The sequence below is a fragment of the Pipra filicauda genome, unplaced genomic scaffold (genome assembly GCF_003945595.2).
Source record: "Pipra filicauda isolate LSUMZ 115617 unplaced genomic scaffold, ASM394559v2 scaffold115_size4368891_pilon, whole genome shotgun sequence".
NCBI lineage: Eukaryota > Metazoa > Chordata > Aves > Passeriformes > Pipridae > Pipra > Pipra filicauda.
The window spans coordinates 2,790,587-2,808,930 of record NW_024103607.1 but is presented as its reverse complement, the minus strand read 5'-3'; the positions used below and the strand labels follow the sequence as shown (position 1 = coordinate 2,808,930).

The following is an 18,344-nucleotide window of genomic DNA, read 5'->3' as shown; positions in this document are numbered from 1 at the left end:
GCTTCTAAACTCACGAGAATTTTAATTTCAAAATAAAAGTTCTCATAGAAACACCAATTTTACTCCATGAATATGCTTTCTATCCAAGGTTTTAAACTTAATCATTGTCTAGCAACACAAAGCATTACATAGAAAAAAGCTCCTAACCACACTACATAGCATGTTTTTGCCAATAAAAACTTTGGCTAGACCTGCTGTTAAAAAAAAATATCCCCACAAACTTTTCTGTAGCTAAAGATCCCCTTGATGTCTCGACAACCCTGAATAACTTTTACATTTAGCTATATAAGACTTAGTTTTTTCAAACCACCCATTTCATTTAGATTTCTTGACGTACTGTGTTTATTTCTTGAAAAAGGAGATAACCCCAGAAGCTTCAAGCAATTCATGTATTTTCAGCTGTCTAGAAGGGTAGGGGCTTGTAAAAGATGAACAGAACTAACCTTAGCCACACCAGACCAGCAAGCATATCATGAGTGCATCTTCAACACAAACTGAAAAAATGACACCGGTATTTATCTATTTCCCTCTGCAATCTCACAGTAGTGCAGGAAAACATTCTATCTAAACACTTATATCTGGCAAAAGAAATGAGGGTATGACAGATTGATGGGACGTTACCATCCTGCCTGCGAGCAGAACTCCAGCTGAAATCTCACATCAACACCACGTCTACCAAAAAGAAAACCTGTCAGGGTGCTTGAGAGTTAAATTTATGAAGTTCCTGTATGCCTGTACTGAGGTGAGAGCAGGAATGCAAGAATGAAACTAGAAATTTAAATCTGAGTAAGTAAAATGTAAGAATCAATGTAAAATTCTTCTGAAACTTTGTGTTTAAAAGACAATTTTAAACTGCTACTTAAAAAGAAGTGGTCATTTTGCAGATTTCCTTGAGGAAAGATGTGATTGGAAGCAAACCATAAAGGAAAAAAAAGACAACCTTCAGATTTACTTTGGAAGAGTTCTGCAGGAAGCAATAGCACTGAAGACTTAACTGCAGCAGAAGAGTTTGATAGTTAAATATTGCTCAGCAGCAAGTAACAAGAGGCCAGTTACAGGACCAGGCTGTAGAACAACCTGACCTGGGAGAGACAGTCACTTCTGGTCTGCAGGAGAAGCCATTCAGCTTTAATGCCTGCTGGAACATCAACCCATCTCCTCAAAGAAAAGTCCCTTCTACGGAAAGCCAATTCATTTTCCACAGGTTGAGATCTAAAAGCAGCTGTTTTTTTCTTTCCAGTACCAGAAAACTGATACTTTTTCTTTAAATTTACAATTCCTTTCCACAGGGGGACAGACACTGTAGATTACCCCATCTCTCTATGCAGAGAAGCTCTGCTAAGCAGAGGCTGTTACCCGGTCCTTAACTTCAGAGTCACTCAGAAAGGAGATCTTCAAAGCCTGTATTCCCTCACAAAGTTTGCTCTTCAAACTGAGAAGTAGGTCCTTAGCTCAGGCAGGAATGCACGGATGGGTGTATTTTAGCACGGTTCAACTGGCACTGAGGGCCAGGAGGTCATTCCACACTTACTGAATGTTTTATATTGCTCAATAAGGAACTGGCAACTTGGTGTGCTGGTTTCGCTGGGGCAGAGTTTATGGGGCTGCTGTGAATTTGTGCTAAAAAGAGTGTGGATAACACAGGAATGTTTTAGCTATTGTTGAGCAGTGCTTGCACAGCATTAGGGCCTTTTCTCCTCATATACTTCAATAGATACTTGAATTTTAAATAATACATACTTTAAGAAAGAACTCTTGAAGGCGCAGGAACAGGCTGTTCCTATGCACCAAAAGATGAGACAGAGGGGAAGATGACCAGCCTAGCTGAGCAGGGAGCTTTCGTAGGAACTCAGGTTAAAAAGAGACTGTATCACCTGTGGAAAAATGGGCAGGGAACTCAGGAAGTGTTTAAGGATATCGTTAGGTCTTGCAGAAAGAAAATTACAGAGGCAAAAGCTCAAAACTTTATCTGGCCACTTCTGTAAAGGATAATAAAAAGTGGTTTTATAAATATATCAATATCAAAAGGAGGCGTAGGGCAAGTCTCCACTCTTTATTGCACACAGAGGGAGAATATAGTCACCAAAGATGAAGAGAAGGCTGAGGTATTTAACACCTTCTTTGCTGCAGTCTTCAACACTGAGACCAGTTATCCTTGGGGCAACTGGTCCCCTGAGCTGGTAGACAAGGAGCAGAATGGACCCCCTGTAATCCAGGAGAAAGCACTTAGTGACCTGCTGAGCCACTTAGACGCTCACAAGTCTGTTGGACTGGATGGGATCCATCCTAGAGTGATGAGGGAGCTGGTGAAAGAGCTCGCTAAGCTGTTCTCCATCATTTACCATCAGTCCCGGCTAACCACAGCTGTTAAAAAGTTAACAGATGTCAACATACAACTGGAGGTTGGCCAGTGTGACTCCCATCCAAAAGAAGGGCTGGAAGGAGGATTTGGGGAACTACAGGCCTGTCAGCCTGACCTCGGTGCCCAGCAAGGTTATGGAGCAGATCATCTTGAGTGTGATCACATGGCAGATGCAGGACAACCAAGGGATCAGATCCAGCCAGCACGGGTTTAGGAAGGGCAGGTCCTGATCTCCTTTTATGATCAGGTGACCTGCCTGGTAGATGAGGGGAAGGCTGTGGATGTGGTCTATCTGGACTGCAGCAAAGCCTTTGACACCATCCCCCACAGCATACTCCTGGAAAAGCTGTCAGCCCATGGCTTGGACAGGGGCACTCTCTGCTAGGTTAAGAACTGGCTGGATGGCCAGGCCCAGAGAGTGGTGGTGAACGGGGCTGCATCCAGTTGGTGGCCAGTCAGTAGTGGTGTCCCCCACGGATCAGTGTTGGGCCCAGTTCTGTTTAATGTCTTTATTGATGATCTGGATGAGTGGATTGAATCTACCATTAGCAAATTTGCAGACAACACCAGGTTGGGTGGGAGTGTCGATCTGCTGGATGGCAGGAAGGCTCTGCAGAGAGACCTGGACAGGCTGGATCAATGGGCTGAGACCAAGGGTATGAGGCTCAACAAGGTCAAGTGCTGGGTCCTGCACTTCGGCCACAACAACCCCATGCAGCGCTACAGGCTTGAAGCAGAATGGCTGGAAAGTGGCTCAGCAGAAAAAGACCTGGGGGTGCTGGTCAACAGTGTCTGAACATGAGCCAGCAGTGTGCCCAGGTAGCTAAGAAGGTCAATGGCATCCTGGACTGTATCAGTAGTAGAAGGGCCAGCAGGACTATGGAAGTGATTTTTCCCCTTTATTTGGCATTGGTGGGGCTGCACCTCCAATACTGTGTCCAGTTCTGGGCCCCTCAGTTCAGGAAGGACACTGAGGTGCTGAAGCAGGTCCAGAGCAGGGCAATGAAGCTGGTGAAGGGTCTGGTGCACAAGTCCTATAAGGAGCAGCTGAGGGAACTGGGGTTGTTTAGCCTGGAGAAGAGGAGGCTCAAGAAGGACCTCATCACTCTCTACAACTCTCTTGAAAGGAGGTTGTAGCCAGGTAGGCATCAGTTTCTTCTCCTGGGCAATTAGTGACAGGATGAGAGGACACAGTCTTAAGCTGCACCAGGGCAGGTTTAGGTTGGTCATTAGGAAGAAATTCCTCACAGAAAGAGCGACTAGATATTGGAAGGGGTGGCCCACAGAGGTGGTAGAATCACCCTCACTTGAGGTGTTTAAGGAAAGATTGGATATGGCACTGAGTGCCATGGTCTAGCTGACATGGTGATGTTCAGTCATAGGTTGGACTCTATGATCTCAGAGCTTTTTTCCAACCCAACTGATTCTGTGATATCACCCCACCAGTGAGCAGACAGGGTGCACAAGAAGTTGGGAGTGGACAGAGCCAGGACAGCTGGGGCCAACTGATCAGAGAGATATCCCACAACATATGGCATCATTCTCAGCATATAAAGCTGGAGAAAAGGGTAGGAAGTAGGGAATATTTGAAGTGATGGTGCTTGTTCTCCCACATCGACACTACGCATGATGGAGCCCGGCTTTCCTGGAGATGGTTGAACACCTGCTTGCCAACGGGAAGTGAGAAATGGATTCCTGGTTTTGCTTTGCTGGTGCATGCAGCTTTTGCTTTACCCATTAAACTGTCTTTATCTCAACCCATGATTTTTCTCACTTTTACCCTTTCAATTCTCTCCCCCATCCCAGTGGGGCAGAGTAAGCAAGAGGCTGCTTGAGGCTTAGTTGAGATTGCCCTACTAAATGTATCTCAATAAGCACGCTGAAATGCTACCACTTATCAGCATTCCTGCCAGCTTTTAGCAAAGAGTTGGTAGGTCAGAGCATGCCCTGAAAAGAAATGTTTCCTGTTTTTCTTCATTTTTTACTTCCTCATTAGATACTTTGCTTTTGCTTTAGATAGCTCTTTACAACTTTTTTTAAAAAACAAATTACCCATAGGATTTTTTGCAGAAGACTAACTACATACATACCAGGTCAATCAGTACAATACACCACAGCATTTTTTAAGTGAGGAAACAAAATGAACTTAATAAACACCTTAATTAAGCACATTGACATTTTAGAGAAGGAAAAAAATAGTTTACTGTTACTGATTGCAGAGCCTCTTCGGATTAAGTTTTGCATCCAACCATAAATAAAATTAAATGGTCTACTCTATGAGAAACATTCTTCTTTTTCCATATTACCACTTTAACCCCAAACACGTTATATGACAGCCAAGAGAAATACAATCTTCAATTCCCTTCTTCCCAAGTATAGGAAACCAAACCAGCAACTAGCAGCTATAAACTTTTTTGTGCACACCCTCTCAAGGAGAGTCACACCTGATAACACAGTACGTTAACTTTCTTCCACAGACCCACAGAAGAGCTTCAGAGCTTGTTGCCCAGAAAGTTTATGGATGCTCCATCCCTGAAGTGTTCAAAGACATACTGGATGGGGCTCTGAGCAAGCCGTATCTAGTGGGTGGCATCCCTGCCCATGGCAGAGAGGTTGGAGCTAATTGATCTTTAAGGTCCTTTCCAACCCGAACCATTCATTTACAAGAATGTTAAGCTATGGCAGAACCTATTTTGTATCAGCCCCACTTCCATGACAGGTCTTTCCATCAATATTTCGAAAGCATTAGCACCAGAGACAGGTCAACAGAGCTAAACACTGTCCCTCAGTGCTCCACTTCAGGGCCATCCCAGGACACCAGCCACAGGCTTTTAACACACTGCAAGAAGCTCAATATTTAGACAGTTTCAGGGATCCCCAGGTTGTTTCTACAACAACATCAGGCCACCAGTTGTTTATATCCTTCAGTAATCTGACTGGAAGGTCGCACATCCCTGGGAATGTACCTTCCAACCATACCCCACAGCCAGAGACCATCCTCTTCTTCCATAGCAGCAGAACAGCTTTGTTCACTAACAGGCACTGGGGCACTACAATAGAGAGAGGGACTCAGGTATATGGACCATGATTCCTTTTGGAGATAAAATGAATTACTAGGTCCATATGTAGACAGCACCTCAAGCACTATTTCCATAAATCTCCTACCGTACCAATACCTTTCCAAGTTGATTAGGAGTAGAGGACAGGAAGAGGAGAACTAGAAGTACTTCTAGATAGCCTAGCTTTTACAAAACTAAAGTTAGTGCAGGACAGCAGCTATAGGCTTGATTTCATGACTGATCACTACTGGGGGGCAGGGGGAAGGCATCTACAAATCACAGCATTCACATTCTCAAAAACAGAGTCCAGGTTTCACAAAAACACATTTGAGAGCTGGCAGGCTGTTTTGTCAGAAGGGACCTGTGTCACATGTTTCAAAAGTGAGGAATGATTCTTGCACACATAACAAGTAACAGAGTTATCCAAAACACCTCAAGAAGCTCTGGTTATCAGATCAATAGCAGGCACCCACAGCAGGTCTTTGTCTGCAGATACTTGATAAATGCCCCTTATTTAAGCTTAAACTACCTTCTGGTGATGTGGAATTGAGGTGTAATATGTATATAGCATAATATAATATGCTATATGCTAGCTTACGATTTGTAACACTGAGTTGAACTTCAAACCAGCTTTCATCAGCAATTTGAAAAATATTTAAACCTTGCTAAATGGGTAGAAGCAAAGGCCATGGATCTTGCAAACTGAACAAGGAAATGAATGGTTTTATTTTTTGGAAGAGAGACTCACATCAGTAACACGGGACATAAACCTAGGCTCACTCAATAGATAATTTTTATTACTTGTTTCAATGTTTTCAATGATTTATAGGCAGGTTCTCAAGTAATGAATTCATACATATGTAATGAATTCATACATAATTAATCTTGAGAAAATTACAAATGCTTCTACTCCTTACCAACCACCACAAGTTTCTATTCAGTTGAAATCTTCTTCACTGGGTGCTTCTAAATAGTTGCTATTTGTCAAAAACAGAAGGCAGTTATGGTGATTCAGTGGGCTGCTTTCAGCTAGTACCAGAAGTGGGAGACTGTGCCAGACATAGTGCTGCTGCCTGGGTTTAGTGGGAATATATTTAAAACTTGTTCATCTCATTCAGATAATTTTATCACAAGACATGTGACTTGTGTTTTCAGAACTTGTGCTGGCTAAGATAAACACATGGCTTTTACATTTCCAGCACTACTTCTCCCTTTTAATTCTACTTCTGGCTTCTCTGCCTACACAATTAAGAGCATATTTAGTATCCACTGTTTAGAGGCATTAATTCAAGGATTAAAGAAACTAAAACTGCACAACAGGCATGGTAAATAATCAATCTCGTCTCATCTCAATAATGTTCTCTAACCTGGTACAAAGGGAGTACCACTAAAAATCATAAACAACTCAGTTCTGAACTTTCTATACAAAATAAGCTACAAAGAGCAACGTTATCACTGTCCAGTGTCCACCCATTCAACCCTCATGCCAAGAGGGGAAGCTACTTACAAAAAGGGAACTGCTTATAGATTTGCTTGCATTGCATCCTTTTCTTTCATAATTAAGACAGTATCTCTAGGTCACAAAGTGCTACGCCACTCAAAAAGAGGATAGATGCCAATTATTCCACTTCCACTAGGCTTCCAAGGCTTGAAGCAAAAAAAGAAGTTGAGCAGGACAATGTGGAAAGGGCATACAATGCTAGAACAGGAAAGGAGATAAGGGAAACAATACAAATGTGATTCATACAGCTATCTGCTGTGGGAGGAAAAGCTCCTAAAGAAAGTCTTACCGTCTCATAAAAACAAGAAGCTGGTAGGGGTTGGAGTTGCTGAGCAGTTTGAGAGAGTTTTAGTTGCACAAAATTAGAGATTTACTTTTTGAATAAGCAACAGCCTGTATCAGGAGGGGAAAAAAAAAGTAAAACATAGGTTCACTCTCAATGGGGATTTTTTGATTTGTTTTAAAACACCCAAGTCTCACTTGCAGCAAATAACAAGATCTGATGATCCCTTTCATGAGGCTTGGAAGATGCCAACTCAACTACATAGAGCTTTTTCTTTCATTTATTTTTGTTACTATAAACCACTACAGATTCTGGTCATTTCTCCCTTTTCTGAATGAACCAAAATCTTTGCTTTTTTTTTGAGAGCAAATGACAGTCGAGAATTAAACAAAAAATCCACTAGAATATTACTGAAAGCCTTATTTCTACCTTCAACAACGAAGAAGAGAGCAACAACAGATTTAGATGTCTAGATCACAGACCCCACTGTGAAGAACAGAAACTGCATTTCTGATGCCTTTCACAACATAAGGCATTAAACTGCATGAAGGTTCAGTCCAATCACTGAAGTAACCTGCACAACCAGAAAGGGAAGTTGGTCAGCCCAAACCCCTCAGGGAAAGGGAAGCAGGGAGCAGGAGCTCAACTGAAGGTCATTGCAACGAGGGCACATCATCACACATCTATGTCTTTATACTGCTGTCCTTGAGTGGTTTGAGAACATAAGCTTAAGCAGAAATCAAAGTTTGTTGATCCCATGTAGAGAAGTTATTACACAACCAATAAGCAGCATTTAGACGTCGCTTTGATTTTAAAGGTTACTTCAATCTTCCTAACTTTTGCTTTACATTCCTCAGGAGGTGTCCTACACATTTATTTCTCTTGTCCTGCCTCCAAAACTGTTTCTTTGTGGTTTCTAGTTAGGATATTCTTACTAACATTTTCCTGAAGGTCTACCTAAGCTAATCTTCATTTTCCAGACAATTACATAATTAAGAGAAAAATAAAATCTCACATATTTAAATATCTATGGTTGAATACTATACATGACTAAAAACTCATAAGTAGACATCAGTTGCAGAATGTAAATCAAAAATTATCCTACTATTTCAACTACACCGAAGACTACTATTTTTAAACTAAGTATGTAAGAACAGTTGGATGGTCAGACAACATCCTTTCTCTGTATTTTATAAGAATTTCCTGAAGTGCAAAAACAGTGGTTAGGAATATTAAATCATGTAACACACAGTCACGCACGTCAGCGTATCAAAAGAAGAAGCTGAGGGGACAGGGAGAAGTATCTACATGATATGTTGAATCCTGATTGAACAAAATTATTCCAATATAATTATCAATAGAATTATTCCAATAGAATTTGCTCAATAATCCTTATTGAACAGAAATATTCCAATCTTCAATTCATTAGTCTGCAAACCAGAAAAAACCCAAACCAAACAAACAAACAAACCTTATGAAAGGGCAGACCTGAAAAAAACTGAAAGCACAGAAGCTTTAATTCATAATAAGACATTAGTCTGTTTGAGTACTGAAAGTTTTAAATGTGTCTCCTCCTGGAGTCCCCTACATGAAATTTCTACCATGCTACAGACTAGACTGCAACATATTTTTACTGCAATGGAATTGGTGAAAAGGCAAAACCTGATATACATATTTTCCTGGTTTTGCATTATTTATAAAACAGTAATAAATTCAGGCTCACACAAGTCTTTAGGCTGTCAGCAGAGATCTTCCATAAATGGCTTCTTGATGGCCCATGCAAAGCCAACTTCAATTCTTGCCTGCTTCCTAAGAGGTGGAAAGATATATAAAAGATTCACAAACACATCTGATTATCTATCTCCCTTTAAAACCCATGTTAAGAAGTTCTCTTCTAGATAGTTTCTTTCCACATCCAGATAGGTGTGGAAATCTTGTATGCTTATTGAGTTGGTTGTCCTAAAGGAAGTTATGCTGGATCTCCTCCGAGGAAGGATGACAAACTACTTACGGTAAGAATTCAAATTAAGAGCAAAAACCCCACAACTTTCCTTTGACCACCTCTGCTCTCTGCAGCATCACTTGCATAAGTTAATCAACAAGCTGAAATCTCATTTCCTAGGCATATCTTCAGGTACTGAATATGAAGTTACAGTTAATGTGACAGGCACAGGAAAAAGAATTTATCACAACTTTGATGCCTTTTGATCAGCCCCCTGGATGTTCTACTCAGTGTTCCCCTGAAAGAAAGGAAATAATTCAGACTCGGAAAAGAAAATGATTCTTTCTGTTCCATAATTTTTAACGGTTCCAAGTGTATCCACCACAAACAGAGTCTTTCTAGACGGAGACCCAAACAAAGGTTACTTGTTTGGATATTTTGCAATAGCACAATGTGACTCAGAGGAGGGATTACTAAGTGTACCTTCAGTTTGGGCAATGAAACACTGCCTCTTCAAAGCTCACAGGGCTTGTAGCTTCAACATGAAACACTAATGGCAGTGAAGCAAACAACTCATCTAGATATAAGATGTGATTGCAGCGTGAAGTAAACATACTTAAAGTAGCCTAGAGTATCAGGAGCAGCTCAGCCAAGGCATTGTGAAGCTGGTTATGAGCCTCCCTGGCTTGGACATTTGTGCCATCATAGTGTGCAAGTAGGTGAGATGATACGAGAAACGTACTCACCATACATGAGCGCTCAAAGTAATTGAAAAACCATACAGTTAGCAGCTAGTTACCTGCCCCACACTTGTATGTTAAGCACCTACTGTCACTTTCCTTCCAAATGAAAGATTAAAAGTTCATTGCATAGTCAATAGAAAGACATCATAACCCTGACTGCCTAAGTTCAAGCACCTAAATACATAATGATAATTTTACATTTTTTCAATATGGAATATGACTGGTATCCCAGAAAAAAAAAAACAAACACAACTGAGTCAACATGAGTTACTTTGTACACATTCATCTCTATGCTACAGCTTATGAAGCTTGCTGCTGCTCTGGGTAACACTATTTACTGAGCTAGCAAGAGAACTACTGGCCCACCTGATATTTTCCCCCTCATGCTCCAACTGTTTAAAGAGCTGAGTTTTTAGACAGCTCAGGTATACATTTCACAAATACTGAAGTCAAACTGAAGAGTGCAACAGGGCATTAATAACTTGCTCTCTTGCACAGAACACCTATTTTATAGGGTATATTTACATATACCCTCCTAGGAGACCATTTCTTGGACACCCTTCCGAAATTTTCTACAGTCTCCCAGTCCACCAGGGAGACTAGCCATTTTTCTTGTGTACACCTCCCTCCCTCATACATTTTCAGTATGGTCACATAGCAGACAGTCAGCACGTGAACTAACCTTTCAGCTGTCAAGTCAATTTTGACAGACACATCTGGAACATACACCTCTTCCTTCAGTAACCAGGGAAGAAAGAATGCAATGTCAAAGGGACAAACTCCTCATTATGAAGATTCTTAGTTTTGCTCCAAACTACAATCTGTGACCTTAAAACATGACTTATTCAATCAGTTCAAGAACTTGTACAAACTCATTTGTCCTACTGAGGACTCCAAAGTTGCTCATGTTTCTCAAGCCACAATGCCTTGGCATGGTACTGGACAGCTTTAGCCAGGCACAGATCGCAGGTCACTAATACTTTTCAGGGAAAGTCTCACTTGAACTGTTGAGTAGTTTCCCACTTAAGCTAGAACAGAACAGTCGCTTCGCAGACTATTATTAAATACCACATCCAAAGTGGGAATTTAACGTAGGGCTGGAATACAGAAGGTATTGCAGAGGTTGACACACACAACATTTATCTTGGCCTGCATCAAGTACTCACAACAAGGTGGCATAACCTCCACATTAGCTTGCCTCTGAAAGAGTTGGTACTGTGTTACTTCGTCTCCTGTTTCTTTTTTATATGTATTTTTCACAATTCCCTCTGACAAGGTATTTTCATATTTTTACTTCATTTGCATACCAAAGCACTTCCAGCTGCAATGAATTTGCTACCTCTGACTTTACTTGTGTATCATTGGATTTTTAAGTTGCAGGACATGGAAAATAGAACTTCCTCCAGTACTTTCATTATTTCTTATATTTTTAATCACTTCTGAAGTTAATTTGCTCTTTTCAGAAAACTTTTATTGCAGGAAAAAGTAATTTGGTGTGTTATTTCACAACAACAAAACCATGCTTCCAGCAGTGGTCTATAGTTAAACCTTTATTTCTGCCTCTGAATCTGCTTCAGAGGCTTTAGATACGGAGCTCATTGACAGTGATTTCTCTTCAGGGATATCCTCGTACACAAGAGATTTTTCTCAGCACTAGCCATACTGTCCCTTCGAACTTACACTCTCATGACTTCCTTTTCAAGATGTGAAAATATATAACCTATAACCATGCACAGTAATCCCAGGGAAACCATGGTGTGTGTGTATGAGGCACTGGTCCTCAGCCATCATTGTGTTACGTACAATTATGAACAACTGACATGCAGAGGCCAACATAATATTCTGCAGAATAATTTTTCCAAGGGCAAAAAGAAAAAAAAAAAATAAAGACTCTTGGTAGTAACTGCTCCCTGAGCCATGACTCACCAACAACAAACTAAGGGCTTTTTATTCTCCATAATTTCCATCTTGTGTATTGCTTAGTGCCCACCTCTTGAGCACAGGTACACACTCAGTAGCCTTCCTCACTAAATCATCTCTGATGTCCAAGACACTTTTCAAGGTGATATCCCCTATGTGCTTCCAACAAGCAACCTCCTCAACTAAAGACATCTTATTACACATTCAGCAACACCCAACCCCAGCCACTGCCACCATTTCACCAGGTTCAGAAAGGCACATGCATCAGAGTCCTTTCTGGTTTTGACTAACCTACCCATCCATCTCATCTGCAGCTCCTTTTCCCTTGCAGTAATCCTCTACTTCCAAAAGTCAAAACCAGCAGAACATCAAACAGAGTAGCTTCTATCAGTCTTCATTTGTGAGGAAAATACATCACTTAAATCCTACTCTTTCTTCATTCTGTTTCAATATGATGGAGGGCCATCCTTCCACCTTCCCTACCGTCAATTTGCATATGGTTCACCATACAGGAATGTTAGGCCCCAGGGCAGCCAGGAGACCAGCCTGGCTGGGCTGATCTTCTATGACAGGGACCAAGTCACATCCCATCCCAGGTTTCTCCTGAGAACTTCGCTAGGTCTCCACCTTTATGAGGAAACAGAACAAAGCTGCATCCGAATTTCAGATTGGACATTAGGAAAAGGTCCTTCACTGAGAGGGTGGTCAATCCCTGGTACAGGCTCCCCAGAAAACCAAGCCTGTCACAATTCAAGGAGCATATGGAGGATGCTCTTGGTCATACAGTTTACTTTCAAGTAATTGAACAAGGAGCAGGGAATTGGACTTGAGGATCCTTATGGGTCCCTTTCAACTCATGGATTCCTTCTGCACATATTCTATGTGCAGAAGGAAGTGTACATCAACACAGATAAATTCTGAGGGGGGGGGGGGAAACCACCCCAAAAAAAAAAAAAAACAATCAAAACTCAAAGTCAAACTAAGCAAGGGAGGAACTTAACACTTCAACATTTCTTACAAGGAGGAACCTAACACATCTTACCACCTAAACATTCACACTAGTCCGAGAAAGCTCAGCACAGGCAGTTGCCTGCACTGCAGCTTACGAAACCCTAGTGGTCAGAGATTGGAAGCTGTGAGAAATTCACACATGCTCACCACCACTGATCCATCAGACATCAGCAAACCAGTCACAAGAGATGTATGCACTCATAAGGCAAGTACACCGCAGTTGACCTAAGCCACAGAAAACCCTTTTCCAGGCTATGTTTATCTCCTTTGTCCCTAAATCTACTAAGTCTGACAAGTGAAAAAAAAAAAATCTGCAGGTGCAAAATAAAGGGGTGTAAGGCGTAAAAATATGAACTAGTAGCTGAATATTCACAGAGGAAAATAATCAAGTCAGTTCTTGCAGACAGATAGCTCACAATGAGAGGAAGGAAAAGAAGGAAAGTGCTTTCCCTGTTAACATTTATGTTTCCCCATTATAATACTGCATGAATATCTGTTGGCAAGTTCAAAACTCAGCTTCTTAAAATAGAATTACAGGATCCTGATGTGAACTTTTTAAACTGCTTGTCATTAATTTACTGGTTGGCTGCTCTAATACTAAGCCAGCAACACAGGGAACATGACCACTAATCATTAAGAAACCTTGCTGCTGAGGGCACCACTCATCTGTCAGATGAACAAATGTCAACTTAGAGAGACTGAAATCTAACACACAAACTACTTTTACTTTTTGAAATACAAAGGCATTAGAAAACATGCCTGAACAACCAAAAGATTCCCACAATATCATTAGCTCACTTCACACTATTATTTTCGATTCAATGGTGGTGCAGGACCAAGACCTTCAAAACTTCAGGATGCTTTCTGCTACCAGAGACAAGAGATAACATGCTAGCTCAGAGCTTCATGCCATCAGCACCCAGCAGGAAGTTTTGGTTTACTCTGCAGCTGCTGTCAGCACTGCCTAGAAGATATAAATATATACACACATTATATATATATAGCTTTGACATCCTGAGTGTCCAATGTGTCTTCATGTGAAAAAGTTCTTCTGGCTGATGCTGTTGCTTACTTTCCTTGTTCCAGAAAAGTACTACTTCAAATGCTTTAGAGACTAGGCCATATCCAGTAGACTAGTCCTTTAAAACATGTTAAAACTGCAAAGTTTCTTTTTTTGTATAGTTTATGCCACATTTTTTTTATTCCTTTGAATTAACTGATCCAAAGAGAAAACAAACAAAGGCAATCTGTAGCATCAGAAGATAAGGAGTAATAAATAACTTTCTGCACCAACCACAAATACAACAGCAACCATGCTAGGTCAGACACAAGCCCCTGACAGTGAAGAAATAGTCAAAAGCAGATGGCTAGGGAAAAAAAAAAGAGCTTCAAAACATGGCAAGCATATGATACTTCTCACAAGTATTCTTCCATCTGTGGCTCATTTGTTTCTTTAAGTTGAATGCAATTTCCAAATAACTTCTCTCATAATCATCAAATTGGAAAACTGGAAATGTTGAACTATTTGCCATGAGCATTTACATAAAAAAGCCAATCAAGTCTGACAACTTCTGCACACCCCATTTGACAAGACTTGCGGATAAGAACATGAAAGATTTAGACTAGACTAAGCAGCTGATTTTTCCAAGATAAAGAGAGGTGTGAATGTACAGCCAAGAGAAAAAGAGTCCTCCCTGGAATAGCTGATTTGCACTTCAGTCCTAGCTTGGTAGAACAGGTCAGGTGTGCACACTGTGATTCACTGAGTGATAACAACACAGAAACATACATTTTAGAGCACTGTGGCAAGAAAATTTCATTCTTCCTGGGAAAGTGAGAGAAGTAATGCAATATCAACACAGTGATAAGTGAAAATGACACATATTTTAAATAACTCAGAAGATGCACAATTAAACTTGTGTCGTACTAATATCCATCCATGCTTAACTTTTGATCCATCACCACTACTGCAGATATTCTCATCAATCACTAAAGTCTAATCTTGTACAAACGAAACTCTGTATTACAGGAATGAAGCTTCAGTGGTTTACACTGCTACAGCCAAATGCCTGACCCATACCAGAACAACAAAAACCATACAAACCGAACTACAAGTAATATATAGGGGACTTCTGTGGAGACAATGGTCCCCAAAATAACATTGATAAGCAACAACAAAAATGCACATACATTCACATACTAAATATAACGCAAACTGAGAAAATTAAAAAAGAAGATGAATTCCAGTTTACCTGGTTCAATTATGTATCAAACTAGTAAAGCAGTTTGATACATAAGCAAGCACCCCCATTTTTCTAGGCCAAATCTTCCATATTTCTACAATGTACATTGTATAAAGTACTATTAAGGTATTAAGATGGATGTCTTGAGCTGGCACCCATTATTTAGGTAGGTAGGATGGATGCATACTTTTGTCATATTGCCATGCTAAAGAATTTTAAATCTCCTGGATGATTGTGTCTTGCTGGATTTCTCTATAATATCTGCACACACGTAATTGAAGAAAACAATGTATCTGTATTTGATAACCATGTCACTGCTTCACAAGAATGCAGTAGTAAGCAACTCAAGTTAATAAACAGACAAAAAAGCTAAATTTTAAACTCCTCCTTACTACATAAATTCCAAGTTTAGTTGGTACCCACCTGGTAGAGATAAGATAGGGAGACTATAGAGAGATAAGAGCCACAGGCCAAGGTCTACAGTTGTGGTTAGCAAAAGCATAAGGTCCGCACAAAATAAAAATAATAAATAAATAAATTATGCAGGCTTTTGAATCCCCTTGTGACTTAACATCAGGGTTACAAGTGTCCACGTGGTCCCTTCCTTCTTCACCCAGACAGGAGAAAGCATATATAAGCCCTAGGAGCTTCTATTTGTTCCAAGATTAATGAGACCCCCACATGCCCTAAAACAGTCTAGCGCCCGGTCTTAGCAACTTCCAAGTCAACAGAGAGGTGGTGAAAGAGTCCACACCTGCCTGTGAAACACAAGAGAAGGGACAGCTGGGCTCAATGCTCACTCCAACAATACATGTTATGCCTCCCCTGGTAAAATGCAGCAACACTTTTCAACAAGTGTTCTACACAGATACAGCTTCTGCAGCGATCCTGCTACAGAAGTCCTGCCAAGTCTTAGAGAGCAGCAGAGCTTCCACTGCAGTGTTACGGAGGCAGCAGCATCAGCAGTGGCCTGCTCCAGGGTACAGAGGAAACCATGGTCACTGGGAAGGCGATTGTTGAGTTCTGAACACTTGTGTTGCCCTGAGACAGGAATCACCTGGGTGCTTCATCTGGCACATGGAGAACCCAACTCTGGAGCTTTCCAGATGCCACGTAGAGCTGGTAGCCTGAAGCCTCAAATAACATGGACTAAAATACTGCAATAAGAATAAATGACTGAAAAAAAAAAGGGTTCTAAATGCAGACAAGCCTTGAAGGGACTTATTTTATTGTGTATGACAAAAAAAATCAGAAGGGTGTAATGGAAATTACCAAAGAACAACATCACCAAGATAATTCTGTTGAAATAAAGCCCACTATTAATCTCCCATGTGGGTCTGGCTTAATAGAAGCAAGCAGCAATTGCCCACAGGAGACTTCCCACAGTAAAACACATCAATTCCAAAATGGAAGTCGATTTTTTTTTTTTTTTAAAAATACTGCAAAGGACATAGAAAGTATGTTTAAAACAGAGCTACTGGTACAAAGCTTTCATCATAATTACAGATTAAGAAATGCAAGAAGCAAAAGTTCTTAAAAATCTCCTTCCCACCCCCCAAATGTGTTTCTGCATAATTTCTCAGCAGTTTCATTTCTCCCCTTCCTCCTTCTCAATTCCTGATGCAGGAAAAGCCATTTTGGACTAGGTTGTGACATGAAGTGACACAGCAAATGAACTTCCCTCCCAAACGTCATCAAAAGGAAATTGGAATATTGCACGATGCTGCAGCTCCACAAGTTTCACAAGGACACATAATCAGCATTCTTCATGTTGCCACTAAAAAAACTTCTAAAATCCAGCTAAACATGAAAATAAAAAAATATTGAACAAGATTATTTTTCCCCAAGATCCACTTAAGGGGCAAGAGCGTTTATAGACCTCATTTTTCTGGACAGTCTTAGTCCTTTACATGACAGGGGGGAGCTTCCTGACTTAATAATCAAGAGCAAGACATTCATATGACTACACATGACCACAACCCATACTCCTTCCTGCATCCCGGAGATGCTGCCTGCCACAATACAGCGGGCCAGACAGCCCCTTGCTGCTATCCCAGACAGAAACTGCCTGCAGCCCGTGCTCTCTGTGCATTAATTCCTTATGCTCTTATTGCTGTGGTGAAGGGGAACGCCACGTCTGAACGGCTGGTGAGCAGCGCACTTTTGGAAGTCCAAGTCTGACACCAGCTGATATCAAAAGGATACTCATCACCACACATCGAGAAGGGATGAGCAGAATCTGTAACCTCTCTAATTCCTACCTGAATTTGCCGTCAGTAGCAATCTACTCGGGTAAAAGAAAGCAAACCGGCGCCGCAATCTTCCCTGTACATTCACATTTCGCAAAGCAAGTCCAAAAATACTATAGATGAGCAGATGTAAGGCTCCTTCTGGCCCGTCAAAATCGTATTTCTTTTCAGACTTTGTCCTACTGCCAAATCCTATGTTTCAGGCGACTGACTTTACCGTAGTGCCAAAACAAGGCGCTAAGCACCAGGGCAGGGTTCCCGGGCCCGGCCTCCCGCGCCAGGGCACCGGGGGACCATCTCTCCATCTCCTACCCGCCGCTTCTCGGAAAGGTGAGGCTGTCCCGAGCCAGGACACCAGCCCGCAATCTTTCCCATCGACAGCTCGTACATTAGGGCAGAGCCAAAACTAGGGAAAAGAAAGCCATAGGCATCGTGACCCTGGCACAGAGGGTGCCGGGGGCAGCGCCGCTCTCCTCGGACTCGGAGGAGAGGGGCAGCCCGCCGGCAAACGCCGCCCAAATTCTTGGGAGTCCCGTTCCGCCAGGAAACGCCGGGAACCCGCGGGGCCGGAGCCCCGCTCCTCCGGGCCGCCCCCCGCTCACCTGCGGTGTCCCAGATGGAGATGTTGTACGGACCCCACTGCTTCAAGTAGAAGGCGCCGCCGACGGTGCTGACCGTCTCCTGGAAGCGCCGCTCCATGTAGCGGTGCAGCAGGGAGGTCTTGCCCACGTTCATGTCCCCCAGCAGCACCACCTTCCCGTCCGGCTTCTTCATCGCGGCTCGGCTCGGCTCGGCTCGGCGCGGCTCGGCTCCCTGCCGGCGGCCGCTCCCGCCCTCTGCCCCGGCCGCCCGCCGGCCCGGCCCGGCCCGCTCCGCCCGGCGGAGCCCCGGAAGCGGCGGGACGAGGGCCCGGAGCCGCCTCCGCCGGCAGCGCAAACTTCGGGGGCTCCGCCGGAGCCGCCGCGATCCAGCCCCGACTTCGGCTCCTGCTGCTCCTCCTCCCCGGGCCGGCCCCTCTCCCGCCCCCACCA

The 18,344-nt window shown here is 42.3% G+C and overlaps 1 protein-coding gene across 1 annotated transcript in view; it reads right to left on the bottom strand.

Annotated features, from left to right (window-relative positions):
• Positions 1–18,130, bottom strand: part of RAB20 (RAB20, member RAS oncogene family) — a 30,004-nt gene extending 11,874 nt beyond the window's left edge. The window contains exon 1 of the mRNA XM_027743492.2: positions 17,916–18,130. Within this exon, the coding sequence (XP_027599293.1) occupies positions 17,916–18,087 (172 nt within the window). The 5' untranslated portion in view covers positions 18,088–18,130. The remainder of the gene's footprint in view (positions 1–17,915) is intronic.
• Positions 18,131–18,344: the final 214 nt, after the last annotated feature.